The sequence below is a fragment of the Pseudophryne corroboree genome, chromosome 1 (genome assembly GCF_028390025.1).
Source record: "Pseudophryne corroboree isolate aPseCor3 chromosome 1, aPseCor3.hap2, whole genome shotgun sequence".
Lineage (NCBI taxonomy): Eukaryota > Metazoa > Chordata > Amphibia > Anura > Myobatrachidae > Pseudophryne > Pseudophryne corroboree.
The window spans coordinates 394,494,247-394,513,901 of NC_086444.1; the positions used below are offsets into that span (position 1 = coordinate 394,494,247).

Here is a 19,655-nt window from a genome sequence, read left to right on the forward strand (position 1 = left end):
CTTTTTCACTGTATATGGCGAAAATAGGTTGCTTGGTGTGTGGCCGAGAAGGCCCTACAGAGGAATTCCAGGGGGGTCGATTCCTGCACTTCCTACAGTCAGGAGTGACTATGGGCCTAAAATTAGGATCCATAAAGGCCAAGATTTCGGCCCTATCCCTTTTTTCTCTCAAAGAACTGGCTTCACTGCCTGAAGTTCGGACGTTGTTACAGGGGTGCTGCATATTCAGCCCCTTTTGTGCCTCCAGTGGCACCTTGGGATTTTAACGTGTGTTGGATTCCTAAAATCCCACTGGTTTGAGCCACTTAAGACCGTGGAGCTAAAATATCTCACGTGGAAAGTGGTCATGCTTTTGGCCTTAGCTTGGACTAGGCGTGTGTCAGAATTGGCGGCTTTGTCATGTAAAAGCCCATATCTGATCTTCCATATGGAAAGGGCAGAATGGAGGACTCGTCCCCAATTTCTCCCTAAGGTGGTATCATCGTTTCATTTGAACCAACCTATTGTGGTGCCTGCGGCTACTAGGGACTTGGAGGATTCCAAGTTGCTGGACGTAGTCCGGGCCCTGAAACTTTATGTTTCCAGGACGGCTAGAGTCAGAAAAACTGACTCGCTATTTATCCTGCATGCACCCAACAAGCTGGGTGCTCCTGCTTCAAAGCAGACTATTGCTCGCTGGATCTGTAGCACCATTCAGCTTGCACATTCTGCGGCTGGACTGCCGCATCCTAAATCAGTAAAAGCCCATTCCACGAGGAAGGTGGGCTCTTCTTGGGCGGCTGCCCGAGGGGTCTCGGCTTTACAACTTTGCCGAGCTGCTACTTGGTCGGGTTCAAACACTTTTGCAAAATTCTACAAGTTTGATACCCTGGCTGAGGAGGACCTTGAGTTTGCTCATTCGGTGCTGCAGAGTCATCCGCACTCTCCCGCCCGTTTGGGAGCTTTGGTATAATCCCCATGGTCCTTACGGAGTACCCAGCATCCACTAGGACGTCAGAGAAAATAAGAATTTACTCACCGGTAATTCTATTTCTCGTAGTCCGTAGTGGATGCTGGGAGCCCGTCCCAAGTGCGGACTCTCTGCAATACATGTATATAGTTATTGCTTAACTAAAGGGTTATTGTATGAGCCATCTGTTGAGAGAGGCTCAGTTATTGTTCATACTGTTAACTGGGTATAGTTATCATGAGTTGTACAGTGTGATTGGTGTGGCTGGTATGAGTCTTACCCTGGATTCCAAATCCTTTCCTAGTAATGTCAGCTCTTCCGGGCACAGTTTCCCTAACTGAGGTCTGGAGGAGGGGCATAGAGGGAGGAGCCAGTGCACACCAGATATAGTACCTAATCTTTCTTTTAAGAGTGCCCAGTCTCCTGCGGAGCCCGTCTATACCCCATGGTCCTTACGGAGTACCCAGCATCCACTACGGACTACGAGAAATAGAATTACCGGTGAGTAAATTCTTATTATTAGTCTTAATTAGTATATAAGGAAATGTCCAAAGATTTCTACATTTCCTCGGTGGGATGTAGTGGAGTCCGAGCTGCGGGATGCTGGACGATCTCTTGCTTTTTTTTAGAGGTGAAAACACAAGGCAAAACAATGCTTGGCCCTTTGAAAAAACGTCCGAGATTGGTCGGCCTGCCGCCATTCCGGCGATCTCGAACTCCATTACATCCCCCTGCTTATTTTATCAGCCCCTTGGTCCACAAGTGATCCACAAACTCCTAAAGAATGTCAGACTTTTTTCTTTCTGCATCAGTTACTATGCTGTATTTTATTTTTACTGCTGAGCTGTAGATACTAACCAGTTCTAGGCTCTTCATTTTCCTCTTCTCATTACCACGACTCAGATACAAGATTGAATAAACGCAGTAAAGTAATATAATGTTGTGTAATGTTTCTTTATATATTTCAACCACACATGCAACACCTTATTACATACAACTTGGAGAAAATGTTCAAGTGTAGTCTTTCCAAACCTGCTAATATGACCTAGTTTATGAGAGACCTTTATCTGGTATGATATCATCCATTTACAGTCTGACTGAGTGGACCTGGACTTAATTGTTGTAAAAGACATATTTCATACAATCTCTATCCAGCCTAATTTGGTCTAAATTAGTGGGACATCTTAAATTGGGCAAAAAATAAATGGGGCAGCTTGCATGGGTTTGTTTTGTATAATTCAAAATCTATAACTGTTGCAAACATTTATATCTAACAGCTTTGGATATTGTAAATGATTACCTTGTTTGTACTCTTCAGGTCAACAGCAGAAGTGTTTAATCCCAAACCAGCTTCGCCAAGCCACTTGTGCCACAGTATTGTTGAACTTCTGAACCAGGTCAGCCCGGCTTTCAAGAAGAACTTTTCAACTTTACAAAAGAAGAGGTAAAATGTACAGCTCTCGCGTACATACTTTCCCGCTACAAGAACATGGTGTATAATAGTACATCTGATTGAATTTGTGCAGTACCATACATGAGAGATGAGCAGATTACAGCACAAGTACTTACATAATTCATCCACTCATCAATTACATACAATCATGTTCCTCAGATTATCTCTGCTCATCTCACTTTCTCACATTGCATCAGTTCATTTCAGTTTTCGGACAGATGGTAAAAGTAATGACTGGTGTACCTATATAAGCGATAGGTCTGGCTCACATCCACTTCTGTTCTTGACTAAAAGCCTGCTGTGCAATGGGCTAAACTCAGGCTGGGAAATACTCAAAGCAAAGTGATAACATGCAATAAAGAGAAAGTAAGTAGATAGATAGATGGATATCTATCTATATATCTCTGTCGTGTGTATCTATCTATCTATCTATCTATCTATCTATATATCATGTGTATATTATAATATTGTGCCTGCTGTTGTAACTCGTGCCATTTATTGGATATTATGGATTGATATTCAGTGTATTTGATATAACTGCTTTTTCTGGTTTAAAGGATTTTCTTTGCTTTTGTATGTTTATATTATGAGAGAGAAAAACACAGTGGGAATTAATTAACTTTTTATTTATTTATAGCCAGTAATTTATAAATCACACACATTCCGCAGTGCTTTATACAGAAAATATTTGGCCATTCATATCGGTCCCTGCCCCAGTGGAGCTAACAATCTATATTACCTACCTCATATACATGCACACACATTCACGCTGGGGTTAACTTTTTTTCTCTAGCAACCATAAGGGATATTGGGGAATCTAGTACAATGGGGTATAGACGGGGTCCAAAGGAGCCATTGCACTTTAAATTTCTTCAGCTGGGTGTGCTGGCTCCTCCCCTCTATGTCCCCTCCCACAGGCAGTTTAGAAAAAAAGTGCCCTCAGGAGAGGATGCATATCTCTGAGCTCCAGAGAGTTTTCTTTAATTTCTTTTATACTTTTATTATTTTCAGTATGCTGTCTGGGCAACAGCATACCTGCACCGTGGGAGTTGGGAGGGGGACGGTCACCGGCCTTACGAGGTGCAGAGCCGCTTCCCCGCTGCAGGACCTCCGTCCTTAGGGGTTGTTGTTCAGCGGGGCACTAAGATCCCCAGTGTAGAACTGGCACAAAAGGGCTTGACTAGCACTTGTGTGATGTTTTAAGCTTTAAAGGAGACTTTTTTTTTCAGTATAATATATGTATGTAACTCCGGCACCATTGGAGGGGGCGGAGCTACCTCAGTGCGGGACCTGAGGCGTTTTGGCGCCGTCCTCTGCTTACTGCAGCACAGCAGTGATCGCGTTGAGCGAACAAAATTGTGGGTCCCAGGGACCCATTACTTTACAAAATTGGGGTCCTACTCCACTGTTTCTGAGTCCCATCACATAGTATGGGGGAGAAGCAGGGAGAAGTTGGTTAGAGCTGGGAGGTAGAGAAAATTTGGAGTACAGCTGGGGGTAGAGAGAGTAAGGGCAAACAGTGCTGGGGTAGGGAGTGGCTAAGTGCAGACAAAAGCTGGGGCAGTACTGGGGCTAGGGAAGGGGGGGGGGGGGGGTAAGTGCAGCCAGCAGTTGGAATAGTGCTCAGGGGCAAGGAAGGGGCTAGAGGCAGGCAGTGTTGGGGGTAGTGAGGGGCTAAGGGTAGATAGCAGCTGATGTAGTACTAGGGGACAAGGATGGGGTAAAGAGGGGGTTAGGGGCAGGCAGTACTAGGAGTAATAAGGAGTAAAGGGTAGATAAGAGCAGTACTAGGGCAAGTAGCGTTCACTCTAGATTGGGGATAGGGCATGGTGCTGAGAGGGCACCCTTGCTGAAAAGGGGACGTGGCTGAGCGGGGACGGGGCATGGTTGGGGACAGCAACCCTAAGTTCCAGGAAGATGGGCAGCAGAATCACTCAAGTACAATGTCCCAGGTCATCTCCCATAAATTGGTCATTTATCAAGCAGTATTTGCATCTATGTCCCCGAAAAACACCAGTTTTCAAGGGTTAGCCACAAATACTATGTATCTCTGGAATGTATGAAGGAGGGATCAAAGCAGGTACCTGCTGTAATCCCTCCATTGCCGCATGCAGCCGCATCCCCCATAGGTTTCTATGGGGATGCAATGCTGTCCGATGTGTCAATATTGGGAATTCTTTGCATACCCAATATTGGCCCCAGCAGCTACCGCAATCAAAAAGGGCAGTTTTCCATTTTGCAGGGCACGTTTTACCTATGCAAGCCTTAGGTGTGCTCATCCAAAAAGGAGTGTGGCCCAATGACATGCCCCCTTTACCATCACTCTGGGGCTGTGCCGTGCATTTGACCACCCCCTATGCCCCTCTAAATCCACATTCCCCACCATACCACCCTATATGCTTCTCCTAACTCCGAACAGTTTTACCAGTTCTCAAGCCTTCACTACCTTACATGCTCTCATGTGTACAGTTGCAAATAAAACTTGGAGCCAGGGTAAAGGTGGGTACACACTGGTAGATATATCTGTGGTCAATTTATCGGCAGATATATCTATGGACGGATTAGGCAGTGTGTTGAGCATACACACTGCACGATCCGTCGGGGACTGACGTCATGAACTGGGCGGGCGTGTACATACGCCCGCCCAGTTCAGCTGTCAATCACCGCCGGCTGCCGCAGCATGTGTACAGGCGGTCGGCCGACCGGCCGTACACAAACAGCGATGCGCCAATATATCGGTAGATATATTGGCCGTCGGCTGTGCTGCGAGGATGATACGATATGTCTGTGAACGATGGAGTTCACAGACGTATCGCCCGTACACACTGGCCGACGGACCCGCAATATATCGGCCGTTCAAGAGAATGGCCTATATATCGGCAGTGTGTACCCACCATAAGTGACTTTATGAACTTGTCTTGCATTACTGTATATTTTATAGCGATAGTTGTCATGACAAATTGGAAAATAGCAGAAGTAACATGCACCCCTACCTGCTCTGGACATTATGCAGTGGTGCTGCTGGCCATTGTTTATAGGGATGTGGTTATGTATAGTACTGTTTTTACTCCTTTTTGTCTCTAATGGAGGGCTTCCTATGGGAGTCATTTTTGTTCATACCTGGCCCATGCAGGGCAGGGAAGTTCCTTTGGAAGAGATGGTGGGCTCTGGAGCTGGTAGTGGGTCACACAGGTCATGTCATGCAACTGCTCTCGAGGCAAATTAGGAACAGCAACAGCCCACCTCCTCCTCAACCATCTCTATCACTCATGCTGCTGCTTAGGGTCCCCGGAGCCTGTCTGCTTGCGCAGGATGACACTAAGTACAGAGGCGGGAGTCACATGGTCCTGGGTCTCCGGAGTCTGTGCATGGAGCTCAGCCCCCCCATCTGACCCCCGTGAGTACAGGCTGCAGTGCCGGCTTGTGGGGGCAGCAGGACCGCTCCAGCAATAATAAGTAGGACTAAACATCCGGCACTCGCACAGCGGGCAGGGCGCATATCGGAATGTAAAAAATAGCCAGGGCGTTGCACCCTGCTAAAACGCTGGACACCTCACACACTCCACGCCTGACCAGCACCGCTGACACCCGCCAGAACATGAACAAGAGGCGGCAGGGATCACATCACACTGCACATAGAGTGGGCCACGCATTACTGATCAGTGTGTAGCACACCCTGACCCCGTCCCCAATCACTCCCTGTCTGTCGGCGGCGCCTTTAGCATCTAGAGACTGGGACACAGCACCAGTGGAGGCCGAGGGTGATATGAACATTGGCGCTGTTCCTCGGTTCGGGGGGGGGGCTGTGTAATCTCCACTGGACACGCTTCACTGGGATTGGCTATGATTGATGTCTCCCTTGCCCGGCTGGCTCCTCCTCCACTTTTATAGTCTCCTCTGCAGCCGGGCAAGGGAGACTTCAATCATTAAGCCGGTAGCCAATCCCAGTGAAGCGCGTCCCCTGGGACCCACCCATTCTGAAAGTGTGAGTCCCTGATCCTCAATATCGGGTAAAAGACGCGCTATAGCGCGTATTTGCGAACACTGGCACAGACCGCACACACAGCGCTTCCTGATCCTCAGACATGTTGGATATCTGGTACAGGGTGTAGCAAAGGGGGAGAGCCGCTTGTGTACACTATCCTGATCCTATTTAGGACAATAATTGTTAGTGTTTACTGTATTATAGGGAGCTGACAGCCTCACTGGGGCTGCGCAGCTCAGGGTGTGCTGGTATCCTCTCTCTCTCTCTCTCTCTCTCTCTCTCTCGCATACAGTAGGGCAGGCTTGCATTGTAACTGTGTGTATGTTTATGTTGTTGTGCTTACTGTGAAACATGGGTAAACACAAGCTGTGCAGTGTAGGTCACACTAGATTCTCTCCCTTATCTAATGACTCTGTTTACTATGAACAGTGCAGTCAATCTTCACAAATCAGTGAAGGGGCTGGGGGAGAGGGTCCAGAGCCCCACTGGATAGGGTCTCTTAAGACTATGATGTCTGATATGTCTAGCTCACTGCTAATGTGCAGAAAACTCAGCTACTACAACAAACTGTTGCAGATTCAGCTGCTAGGGCAGATGCAAAGGCCCCCCCCCCCCCCCTCTCTCTCATGCAGGTCCTCAGAAGCCTGGTTTACCTGCTATACTATCTGATACAGGTGATGATATACAGGATGATGGGGATGACATGCATCCCGTTAGTGGGGATCCCGATGCTGCTCAGGGTATTGAACCCCTCATTTTGGCAAGGGATATGTTAAAGCTCCCTCTAGAGGACGCTGCGTCACAGCAGTCATTTTTCTTTGTACAAAACAAGCCTAATGTTACTTTCCCCGATTCTACAGAGTTAGATCACTTATTCAAACAGGCCTGGAAAAATCCAGACAAAAGATTCCAAGTGTCCAAAAGTTTTTGTGCACTTTCCAATTTGCTCCTGAAGGTAGAAAATTTTGGGAGGACCCCATGGGGTGGATGTCTCAGTCTCTCGCCTGTCTAAAAAGGTTGTGCTGTCCGCCCCAGGCTCCTTTACCATGAAGGATCCTGGGGATAGGAAGATAGAGACTACCCTAAAATTGATATACACAGCAGCCGGTATATCACAAAGACCGGTCATTGCGGGTTGCTGGATGACCCATGCAATTCATTCTTGGGCCACTCAAATTCAGGGGGGCCTCTCGGGGGATATGCCCTTAGTTTCGATGGTAACCCTCCTGATGCACATTTAGGACACTACCTGTGTCCTCTGTGATTCGCTCAAGAAGATGGGTAACATTAATGCTCGGACTTCTGCCATGGCAGTTTCGGCACACAGGTCCTTGTGGTTGCGTCAGTGGATTGCGGATGCAGAATCCAAACGTAGTGTGGAATCCCTCCCCGTTTTCTGGGGAATGGCTTTTTGGGTCGAATTGGATACCTGGATTTCCAAAGTTATGGCTGTGAAATCCACGTTTCTCCCCTCTGGGGCCCCGCCGGTGAGACGCTCCTATCCGGGGCCGTCTGTCCAGTCCTTTTCGGTCTCCCATATTTCGATCTAAGGCCAGAGGTGCCTCCGATGCGGCTAGAGGCACCAGAGGTATGTCCTGAAAACCTGCAAGCACCAGTTCTCAGGAACAGTCCACCGGTTCTGCTTCCACCAAGGCCTCAGCATGACGGTGCCCACCCACCCCAAGGGGATCTCGAGGTGGGAGCTCGACTGCGTCACTTCAGCAGTGTCTGGAAGTCTTCCTGCAAGGATGCCTGGGTCAGAGGTCTCGTTTCTTAGGGCTACAGGCTGGAGTTCTTCAGTACTCCCCCCTCAACGACCTTTCAAATCAAGCTTACCAGCTTTGGAGGATATGCAAGTTCCTTTGCAACAGGCAATCCGAAAGTTGGTTCAGTCCCACGTCATTGCGGTAGTGGTACTGGAACAATGTGACAAAGGGTTTTACTCAAACCTGTTTGTGGTGCCGAAACCGGACAGTTCGTTTAGACCCATTTTGAATCTTAAATCATTGAATCCTTACTTGAAGGTGTTCAAGTTCAAGATGGAATCCCTGCGAGCAGTGATTGCGGGCCTGGTAGAACAGGAATTTATTGTCTCCTTGGATATCAAGGACGCCTATCTCCATATTCCGATTTGGCTACCTCATCAGGCGTACCTACGGTTTGCCCTACTGGACAATCACTTCCAATTCCAGGCACTGCCCTTCCACATCCCTGAGGGTATTCACAAATTTGATGGCGGAGATGATGTTCCAACTCCGGGTCCAGGGGGGTCAATGTGGTCCCTTATCTGGACGGTCTTCTGATAAAGGCACAATCCAGGGAGCTTTTCTTGCTCGATATCGACCGCACCCTCCATATTCTGTCAGAACATGGGTGGATCCTCAACTTGCAGAAGTCCCACCTGGAGCCAACTCAGAGGCTCCTGTTCCTGGGGATGTTGCTGGATACTGTGGCACAGAAGGTGTTTCTACCAGAGGACAAGGCGAAAACACTTCAGGAGATGGTCCGCATGGTGCGCCGACCTTCTCGAGTGTCCGTCCATCATTGCATAAGATTGTTGGGAAAGATGGTTGCCTCATACGAGGTGATACAGTATGGGAGGTTCCATGCCAGAACGTTTTAGTTGGACCTCCTGACCGAGTGGACCGGATTGCATCTGCAGATGCACCGGATGATTCTGCTGTCACCTCAGGTCAGGATTTCCCTCCTGTGGTGGCTACAGTCCTTCAATCTCCTGGAAGGCCGAAGTTTCGGGATTCAGGATTAGACCCTCCTTATGATGGATGCGAGTCTACGAGGAGATGGTCAGCCCATGAAGCCCTCCTACCAATCAACATTTTGGAACTCTGGGCGATCTACAATGCTCTGCTTCAGGCCTCTCCTCTGTTCACAGATCACGTGATCCAGCTACAGTCTGACAATGCCACGGCTGTGGCGTATATCAATCGACAAGGATGGAGAAAAAGCAGAGCCTGCATGCGAGAGGTGTCAAAAATACTCCTCTGGGCGTAAAAAAAAAATGCAAGAGCTATCTCAGCAATCTTCATTCCGGGTGTGGACAACTGGGAGGCGGACTTCCTGAGTCATCGCGATCTCCACCCAGGGAAATGGGGGCTCAACCATCTGGTGTTCTAGCAGATCATCGACTGGTGGGGTTGCCCACAAATAGACATGGTGGCTTCTCCGCTCAACAAGAAACTTCCCTGGTATTGCTCACAGACCCTCAGGCGAGGGCAGTGGACGCACTGGCGTCGCCTTGGCCATACCGGCTAGTCTACCGGTTTCCTCTGATTCCATTGCTCCCAAGGGTGCTAAAGCGAATCAGGAATCGGGGTGTCCAGGCAATTCTGATTGTCCTGGATTGGCCTCGGAGGGCATGGTATGCGGATCTTCTGGACATGTCCGTCGAAGACCCTTGGCCTCTACCACTAAGAAGAGATCTTCTTCAACAAGGACCGTTCGTCTACCTGGACTCACGGCGACTTCGTTTGATGGCATGGAGGTTGAGCGGAGCATCCTAGCTCACAAGGGCCTTTCCAAGAAGGTTATTGCTACCATGGTTCAGGCCAGGAAACCTGTGACGTCAAAACACTATCATCATATCTGGAGGAGATAGGTCTCTTGGTGCGAGGAACACGCGTATCTGCCTGCAGAGTTTCACTTGGGACGTTTCTTATGTTTCCTGCAGGCTGGTTTAGATAAAGGCTTACGTCTGGGTTCCATTAAGGTCCAAATTTCAGTCCTCTCCATTTTCTTCCAGAAGAAATTGGCAGTTTTGCCAGAAGTTCAGACCTTCTTGCAAAGGGTACTCCACATACAACCACCTTTTGTGCCGCCTACAGCACCCTGGGATTTGGATTTTCTACAGTCCTCCTGGTTTGAACCTCTGATGACGGTAGAAGACAAGTACCGCACGTGGAAGACTGTGATGTTACTGGCACTGGCTTCTGCTCGATGTGTCTCAGAATTGGGGGCCTTATCGTGTAAAAGTCCGTACTTGGTCTTTTACGAGGACCGAGTGGAGCTCCGGTCTAGACAGCCGTTCCTGCCGAAGGTTGTCTCCACCTTTCACCTGAATCATCCTATTGTGGTTCCGTCCAATTCTGATGCTTCTGCTCTCGGAGGCATTGTATGCTATGCGTGCCTTGAAGATCTATGTTAAGAGAACAGCTCTGGTCAGAAAAACGGATTCCTTGTTCGTGCTCTATGATGCGCGGATGAACCTGCTCTATGGTGCGCGGGCAACCTGCTTTGAAGCAGGTTGCCCTGCTTCAAAGCAGTCCATTGCTCGTTGGATTAGGCTTACTATCCAACAGGCCTATGTGATGGCAGCCTTACCTGTTCCTAAGTCTCTGAAGGCCCACTCTACAAGATCTGTGGGCTCATTCTGGGCGGCTGCCCGTGGAGTCTCGGCCTTGCAACTATGCCGAGCTGCTACCTGGTCGGGGAAGAACACCTTTGTGAAGTTCTACAAGCTTGATACCCTGGCCAGTTTGGGCAGGCGGTGCTGCTGCAGTCTCCGCACGTTCCCACCTGTTCTGGAAGCTTTGGGACATCCCCCATCGTACTAGTTTCCCCAATATCCCTTACGGATGCTAGAGAAAACAGGATTTTAATACCTACCGGTAAATCATTTTCTCGTAGTCCAATAAGGGATATTGGGCGCCCACCTCAGTGCTTTAACTTTTCTGCAGGTTCTTGTTCAGTAGTGACCTGTTCAGTGGTTGCTACTGTTGTTAACAGCCTTTGCTGGTTGTTGTATGTTAGTGGTGTGCTGGTTTGTAAATCTCACCACTCTATTGTCCTATTTCCCCCTCTCATATATGTCCTTTCTCCTTCGGGCACGTTTTTACCTATAACTGCCTGTGGGAGGGGGCATAGAGGGGAGGAGCGAGCACACCCAGTTGAAGAAATTTAAAGTGCACTGGCTCCTTTGGACCCCGTCTATACCCCATCGTACTAGATTCCCCAATATCCCTTATGGACTACGAGAAAAGGATTTACCGGTAAGTATTAAAATTCTGTTTTATTGTGAGCCAATTAACCTACCAGTATATGTTTGAATTTTGTGTGAGTAAACCTGATTACCCAGCGGAAAACCCACACAAGCATGGGGAGTAAATACAAATTCCACCCAGTTAGGACATTGACGCTAACCATTACACTATATGTGCTGCCCAATGAATCAAAACAAATATTTTTACTTGCTTTATAAAACTACTGATGCTGTGCGATAAATAGGTATAGTATACAGAGCTTTTAAATAAGTTTTTTAACTAATATACAATGTTATTTTCTCTATCATCCATAAGGGATAATGGGGCCACTTAGTACGATGGGGTATAGATGGGGTCCAAAGGAGCCAGTGCACTTTAAATTCTTCAAACAGAGTGTGCTGGCTCCTCCACACTATGCCCTCCCCCACAGCTCAGTTTAGAAAAATGTGCCCTCAGAGGATGCACACTCTGGAGCTCCACAGGATTTTTTCTTCAGTTTATTTTAAATGTTTATTATTTTCAGGTAGGCTGTTGGGCAACAGCCTACCTGCACCGAGGGACGCTGGGGTTGACAGACACCCGCCTCCTGGAGGTGCTGAGCCGGATCCCGCTGACAGGACAATGGTCCTGAGGGTCAGTGTACCGCAGGCATTGCGCTCTCGTGTACACACCCGCAGCACGCCGCAGACCCCCAGCACAGAGCCTGAAGATCAGAGTGTGGAGAGTGTTGCCGGGGTCCTGCTAGCGGGTCCCCCCTAGTTCTTGGTGCAGCGCAGATGCGGGGCGGGCTTACGGACTCCCTCTGGGGTGATCCCATAGGTCCCCCGCGCAGACTGGCAGCGGCAGTGTAATTAAGTGCTGGGAACTCTTTTTACACAGTTTTGGGGACATTGCCAGTATAAATGGCGCTCCAGCGCCATTACAGGGGGCGGAGCTACCTCAGTATGGGACCAGTGGCTTTCTGGCGCCCATTTCCTGCACTCTCAGTGCTGCAGCAGGACAGCCAGCTCATCCAGAGGATACTCCACAGCCAGACACTGGTACAGGGTGTAGTTAAGGGGGAGAGCCTGCTGTGGGAACCTTGTATTAGGCTCTTCATACACTATACATCAAATTGCCTCTTCTAACTTCTGAACTGTTAGTTTCAGGCTGAGTGCTGATACCTCCTCTCTGAGTCTCTCCACACATACTGGGCTTGGCAGGCTTGTGTGTGTGTGTGTGTGTGTGTGTGTGTGTGTGTGTGTGTGTGTGTGTGTGTGTGTGTGTGTGTGTGTGTGTATGTAAATGTTCCCTGTCAGAATGGTGAAAAAAGTGGTGTGTAATATTTGTCATTCCAGGTTTTCCCCCTCCCCTGTAGATTATCTGATGTGTGAGCAATGCAGTCAGCCTTCACAGGATAGTGGGGCTTCTGGGGGTGATTTACAGGAACCAGCTTGGCTGAGTTCTATAAAAACTATGATGGCTGACATGTCCAATGAGTTAACTACTGCTAGACAGGAAAGGCAGCAGTTACAACAGTCTATGGCTGCTCTGACTAAAGATAGGACAGAGGGCAGACGTGTTACCCCTCTATCACATCCGTTACCCCAGAAACGGGGGTTACCTGACATCCTCTCAGAATCCGAGGAGGAGGTACCAGATGTGGAAGAAGGGGAGGAGATGGAGTCTACTACTGAGGTGGATGATTTCTCACCAGCGCAGGGTGTAGAGTTACTACTTCTTACTATAAGGGATGTTCTGCATATTCCTGGGAATGAAGCAGATGAACAGCAATCCTTTTTTCTTTGCACAGAAAAAAAGTGCTTGTCACCTTTCCTGATTCAAAGGAACTGGATGATCTTTTCAGGGTGCCATGGGCTACTCCTGACAAGAAATTCCAGGTGACAAAGAAATTGGTCGCTGCTTTTTCTTTTGCTCATGAGGGGTGTAAGATCTGGGAGACTCCTCCTGCTGTAAATGCTTCAGTATCATGCCTGTTGAAAAAGACAGTGCTTCCTTTTCCACAGGCTACTGCCTTAAAGGAACCTGCTGACAGAAAAATAGAAACCACTTTGAAATCTATTTATGTTGCAGCTGGCCACTCCCAAATGCCTGTTTATTGCAAGCTGTTGGGTGACTCACGCCATTCATACCTGGCCAGGTAACCTTCAGGAGGGCCTGACTAGGGATAAGTCCCTGGATGAAATGATGACGCTGATTCAGCATATCCAGGAATCTGTCCGTTTCCTCTGTGAAACAATAAAAGGCATTGGCATTATAAATGCTCGTACTTCTACCATGGCGGTGGCTATGTCAGTTGGTGGCGGACGCGGAGTCAAAAAAGGAGTGTGGAGGCCTTACCCTTCACAGGTAATAGGCTGTTTGCACGTACCTCCTGTCTGCAGCTCCACTGGCTAGACGCTCTTACACGGGGCCTTCATTTTCGGTCTGCAGGGTTTAAGGGTAAAAGCCAGAGGTGCTTCAGATGTGGCAAGAGGCTCCAGAGGTAAGTCACGTAAGCCCGCCACCATAGGATCTCAGGACCAGGGCGTCCGTTCTGTCTCCTCAAAACCCTCAGCATGATGGTGTCCCTCCGCCCATGGGGGATCTCTGGCTGGCAGCTCGTCTGAGATTCTTCAGCCTCATTTGGAGAAGCTCCTGCCAGGATGCTTGGGGAAAGGACCTGATCTCCCAGGGCTACAAACTGGAGTTCGAAAGTTCTCTGCCTCACAGGTTTTTCAAGTCAGGCTTACCGGTTCAGAGGACGTGCGCCTTACACTACAAGAGGCCATTAAAAAATTGGTTCGGACCCAAGTCATTGTTTCGGTGAAGCTTCAATAACAGGCCGAGGGTTATTATTCCAGCCTTTTTGTGTACCGCGCAACAGGATGGTTCAGTGAGGCCCATTTTGAACCTCAAATCGTTAAACCCATATCTGCGGGTTTTCGGTTCAAAATGTAGTCTCTGCGAGCAGTGATCTCAGGTCTGGAGGAGGGGGGAGTTCTTAGTCTCTCTAGACATCAAGGATGTGTACCTCTATGTTCCGATATGTCCGCCTCATCAAGTCTACCTTAGGTTTGGACGAACACTACCAGTTCCAGGCGCTACCCTTCAGCCTATCCACGGCTCCAAGGGTCTTCACAAAAGTGATGGTGGAAATGATGTTCCAACTCAGGATTCAGGGCGTGAACATTGTCCCCTACCTGGACGATCTGTTAATAAAGGCGAGATTACAGGAACAACTGCTGGACAGCATCTGCTGCACGACAACCCTATTGTCACACCACGGTTGGATTCTAAACTTTCAAAAATCCCAACTCGAGCTGACCCAGTGTCTCAAGTTCCTCGGGATGATCTTGGATACGGTGGCTCAGAAGGTCTTCCTTCCTGCGGACAAGGCAAGGACGCTTCAGGAGTTAGTTTGAGCGGTTCTGCAGCCAAACCGGGTCTCCGTACATCTTTGCACCCATCTGTTGGGAAAGATGGTGGCCTCCTTCGAGGCAATTCAATTCTGCAGATTCCATGCGAGGACTTTCCAACTGGATCTCCTGAAGAAATGGACGAGTTCGCATCTGCAGATGCACCAGGTCATACGTCTCTCACCGCAGGCCAGGATCTCTCTCCTGTGGTGGTTGCAGCCCTTCAACCTCTTGGAGGGTCGGAGCTTCAGGATCCAAGATTGGATTTCTTGACCACAGACGCAAGCGTTTGAGGTTGGGGAGCTGTCACCCAAGGGGCACAGTTCCAGGGCAGGTGGTCAAGCCACAAAGCCGTTCTTCCAATAAACATACTGAAACTCAGGGCGATCTACAATTCTCTGCTACAGGCGTCTCACCTGCTTCAAGGTCAAGCTATTCAGGTTCAGTCGGACAATGCCACGGCGATGGCATATGTCAGTCGGCAGGGAGGGACAAAGAGCAGGGCCTGCATGCGGGAAGTATCCAAGATACACCTCTGGGTAGAAAGGAATGCAAGGGCAGTATCGGCCATATTCATTCCGGGAGTGGACAACTGGGAGGCGGACTTCCTAAGTCATCACCACCAACACCCAGGAGAGTGGGGTCTCCATCCGCAGGTATTTCGACTGATAACAGATCAGTGGGGCTGTCCGCAGATCGATCTGATGGCCTCTCGACTAAACAACAAGCTTCGGTGCTATTGTTTCAGGACAAGGGACCCTCTGGCGGGGGCAGAGGATGCGCTGACAACACCATGGGTTTACCGGCTGGTTTACCTGTTTCCTCCGATTCCGTTACTCCCCGGGGTTCTCAAAAGAATCAGAAGGGAAGGAGTTCAGGCCCCCGATTGGCCTCGAAGAGTTTGGTACACGGATCTTCTGACCATGGCAATAGAAGACCCCTGGCCTCTGCCACTGCGTGAGGATCTTCTTCAGCATGGGCTGTTCGTCTACCCGGACTTACGGCGGCTTCGTTTAACGGCATGGAGGTTGAGCGGAACCTTCTAGCTGAGAAAGGAATTCCGGATAATGTTATTGCAACCATGATTTAGGCCAGAAAAGCTGTTGCGTCAAAGCCACCATATCTAGAAATGATACGTCTCCTGGTGTGAGGGCCGAAGGCACTTTTTGCGTTTCTTGCAGGCTGGGGTGGATATTGGCCTAAAGTTGGGCTCCATAAAATTCAGATCTTGGCCTTGTCCATTTTCTTTAAGAAGAAATTGGCTACTTTACATGAAGTCCGGACGTTCCTACAGGGTGCCCTTCGCATCTAGCCTCCCTTTGTGCCGCCCACGGCTCTTTGGGATCTTAACGTGGTTTTGACCTTTCTGCAATCCTGGTGTTGGTTGAGGACAAGTACCTTACATGTAAGAAGGTTATGCTGTTGGCATTAGCTTCAGCTAGGCGCATTTCAGAACTTGGAGCTTTGTCCTGCAAGAGGCCCTACTTGGTCTATCATGAGGACAGAGCGGAGCTCAGGACGCGACAGCATTTCCTGCCTAAGGTGGTTTCTGTATTCCACCTGAATCGGCCTATCGTGGTTCTGGCGGCTTCCTCCACTTCCTCACACCCTGAGTCCTTGGGTGTGGTGCTAGTCCTGCAGATTTATATGTCAAGAGGACGGCTGCTGTCCAGAAATCATATTCCTTCTTTGTGCTGTATGATGCTCACAAGAAGGGTTGTCCTGCTTCAAAGCAGTCGATTGCCCGTTGGATTAGGCTTGCTATTCAACAGGCCTATGCTTCGGCGGCCTTTGCCAGTTCCTCTGTCTATCAAGGCCCACTCTACTAGGTCGGTGGGTTCTTCCTGGGCGGCTGCCCGTGGTGTCTCGGCTTTGCAACTATGCCAGGCCGCCACCTGGTCAGGGACAATCACGTTTTGTCAAGTTCTACAGGTTTGATACCCTGGCTAAAGAGGATGTCCAAATCGGACATACGGTGTTACCGACGTCTCAGTACGTTCCCACCCGTTCTGGAAGCTTTGGGACATCCCCATCGTACTAAGTTACTAAGTGACCCCAGTTTCCCTTATGGATGATAGAGAAATTAGGATTTTAATTACCTACCGGTAAATCCTTATGTCATAGTCCATAAGGGATACAGGGTGCCCGTCTTTGTTCTTCGACCTTTCTGCAAGTTTGTTCTTGTTGAAGTCGTTTGACACAGCTGTTGCTGTTTCTGGTTTACTGGCTGTTGCTAGTTTGATTTGTTCTGCTGTGTGCTGGTTCATTAATCTCACCACTAGTTGTCTTGTCATGTTTCCTCCTTTCAAGTATGTCCATCTCCTTTGGGCACAGTTTTCCTAGACTGGGCTGTGGGGGAGGGCAAAGAGGGGAGGAGCAAGCACACCCTGTTTAAAGAATTTAAAGTGCACTGGCTCCTTTGGACCCCATCTATACCTCATCGTACTAAGTGACCCCAGTATCCCTTATGGACTACGAGAAAAGGATTTACCGGTAAGTAATTGAAATCCTATTTTTTTTTTTTTAATTACGAAGAGTGCCCCCCCCCCCCAACAAAGAGGAGTCTCTTCTCCCTTTTTGTTGTGCATTTTATACAGAGCGCCTTTTTTTCCCACCACGTAGGGTTCATCGTCATCCACTGGAAAGAATTGCAACACCTTATCAGATATACAACTGGATTGCTCCCAGTTCTAATCACATCATTGACTGTCTTCGAGCAGAGGATGCGTATAATTCACGTCTGGGATATGAGGAGCACATACCTGGCCAGGTACAGCAATTTATCATTATTATCATCCTTTATATGGCGCCAAAAGGGTTTTGCAGTGCCAAAGTACATAAATAATTAGGTATAAAAATAAAATAGTGACTAACAGTACAGGAAATTGCAGGACAAATACAGGGTGGCAAAAAACGAGCATTAGGTGCAATTGTAGGGAGTATGGAGTAGATGATGCTATAATTAAGGGAAGAAAAGTACATGAGGGAAGAGGACCCTGCTCGTGAGAGTTTACATTCTAAAGGGGGAGGGGCAGACAGGGGTGAAGCTGTGAGCATGGGACAGAGGGTTAGGATAAGAGATGGATTGATTTGATGAAAAAGTGGGTCTTTGAAAATTGTAGAGAGGTGGAGAGTCTAATAGGGAGACAGAGATCCACTGGTAAGGCAACAGTGTGAGGAAGTAATCAGTTGGCAGGATAGGCGGCATTCATTTATGGAGTGAATAGGGCGTGCACGAGTGTGAAGGGAGACTAGGCCAGAGATGTAAATGGGAGAGGAATGGGCGGGGGCTTTGTGAGTGTGAGAAGCTTGAGTTGGGTTTTGAAGGGGAGCCAAGATTGTCAAATAACTCAGGGATACGCAATGTGCCAGCTGCGGTAGAACTACGCATCTTTGCATGCACTGACAGTTTTAGCATGCCTCCACAGCAAATTGTGGCAGGGCATGCTGGGATTGGTAGTTCCCCAGTAGGTGGAGTATCAAACATTGCCTACTCCTGAAATAGCAGATACATTGTACATGTATAGTATTGTAGATACACATGTTATAATACAGTATATTATACAGAGCATCTAGAAAATGACACATTACTAATCTTAGTTTATTGCAAAAAGCCTGTCAGACAGATTTCCATTCTGCTTTACAGTTGGTGAAAGTTTCATAAACCTCTTACTGATCAGAGCCTGAAGGATGCCCCTTCTCTATCCCTCCTACATGATAATCCCCCCTCCACCCTAACCCCTCCCTGTTTCTAGTGGGCAGCAGTTTGTAGGCTTTATGTAATGGCGATCCAGTACATCTTTTCAGTAAGCCTCTGACACACATTTTGTCTTATAATATTACTTTATTTCATACTGTATTAGAAATGAAAGCAATCAAAATAGATACAGACTGATAATTTTATAGTTTTTATATCTTTATCACAAAGACCAGAGATTGGAATGAAGAGCTGCAAACAACTAGAGAACTTCCACGGGAGCTTCCTTCAGATCAACAACTGCGACAAAGGGCCAACTTCAAGGTAATGGGATAGAGAAAACCACCAAAGGTGCACATTTGTTTCTAATGGCCTCTGTAGTAGACTTCATTCAATCGTTTGGTGTCCCGTTGAAAGTATGAATAAAACGCCAAGGGACTGAAGCACTGCTGCATGTACTGCTATAGCGGGGAGTGCCTTGTGTGACATTGCACTATACTTGCGGCCAGAAAGGCTGCGTTGTGCAGATGTGTTTTCCTGCACCTTTGATCTCATCATGCCATGTATACCCCCGTTTAGCACGCCATGGACTTTGCGTCTTAGCTGCGCCAAGCGTCTTTTTTTTCGAGTCTTATTCTCACCACTAAAGCAACAATACTACATTGCAAGCGTACACTGACTATTAGGGATGGCAGTACTTGTACTTCTGTGTGCACCTACAGTGAGTCGCAAGTCTGAGTAGAAAAAGGTTCCGATACGAGAGGATGTGGCCATTCCTCCTTCCACGTTTTGTTATGCTTTATCTGCGACCTTATGCACACTTTATACCAATTCCTTTGCAACAGAAATATCAACCTGGCGTAACTGGTACACGGTGAGCATCTATGTATGTGGCTATGATGCGACTATATAGGAAATATACGTAACACTACTCGTGGTGGAGCATCCAAGTCACACCAAGTATATTGCACCGTATGGCGAATGGTGCTGCTGTGGGGTGTGTATAATGAGTGCAGTTTATTAGTGTTGGATACCTTTTTCTCTTGAAGCCTTCATTACTCGTTGCCTCCACCTGAATCTTTACTCTCAGTGTGGGTGTTCTTGGGGATGTTCAGTAACTGGATTCTCCAGGGAATTCCGTGCCCAAGTAGTACTAGGCCCACATACAGAGGTGAT

General features: G+C 48.2%; 1 protein-coding gene across 2 annotated transcripts in view; it reads left to right on the forward strand.

Annotated features, from left to right (window-relative positions):
* The window catches only part of LOC134887037 (clustered mitochondria protein homolog), a 143,032-nt gene that overhangs the window by 41,286 nt on the left and 82,091 nt on the right, over nucleotides 1-19,655 (forward strand). For both annotated transcript variants that reach the window (XM_063913185.1, XM_063913186.1), the window contains exons 7-9: nucleotides 2,268-2,393; nucleotides 17,405-17,552; nucleotides 18,711-18,803. In XM_063913185.1, coding sequence (XP_063769255.1) covers nucleotides 2,268-2,393; nucleotides 17,405-17,552; nucleotides 18,711-18,803 — 367 coding nt within the window. The remainder of the gene's footprint in view (nucleotides 1-2,267; nucleotides 2,394-17,404; nucleotides 17,553-18,710; nucleotides 18,804-19,655) is intronic.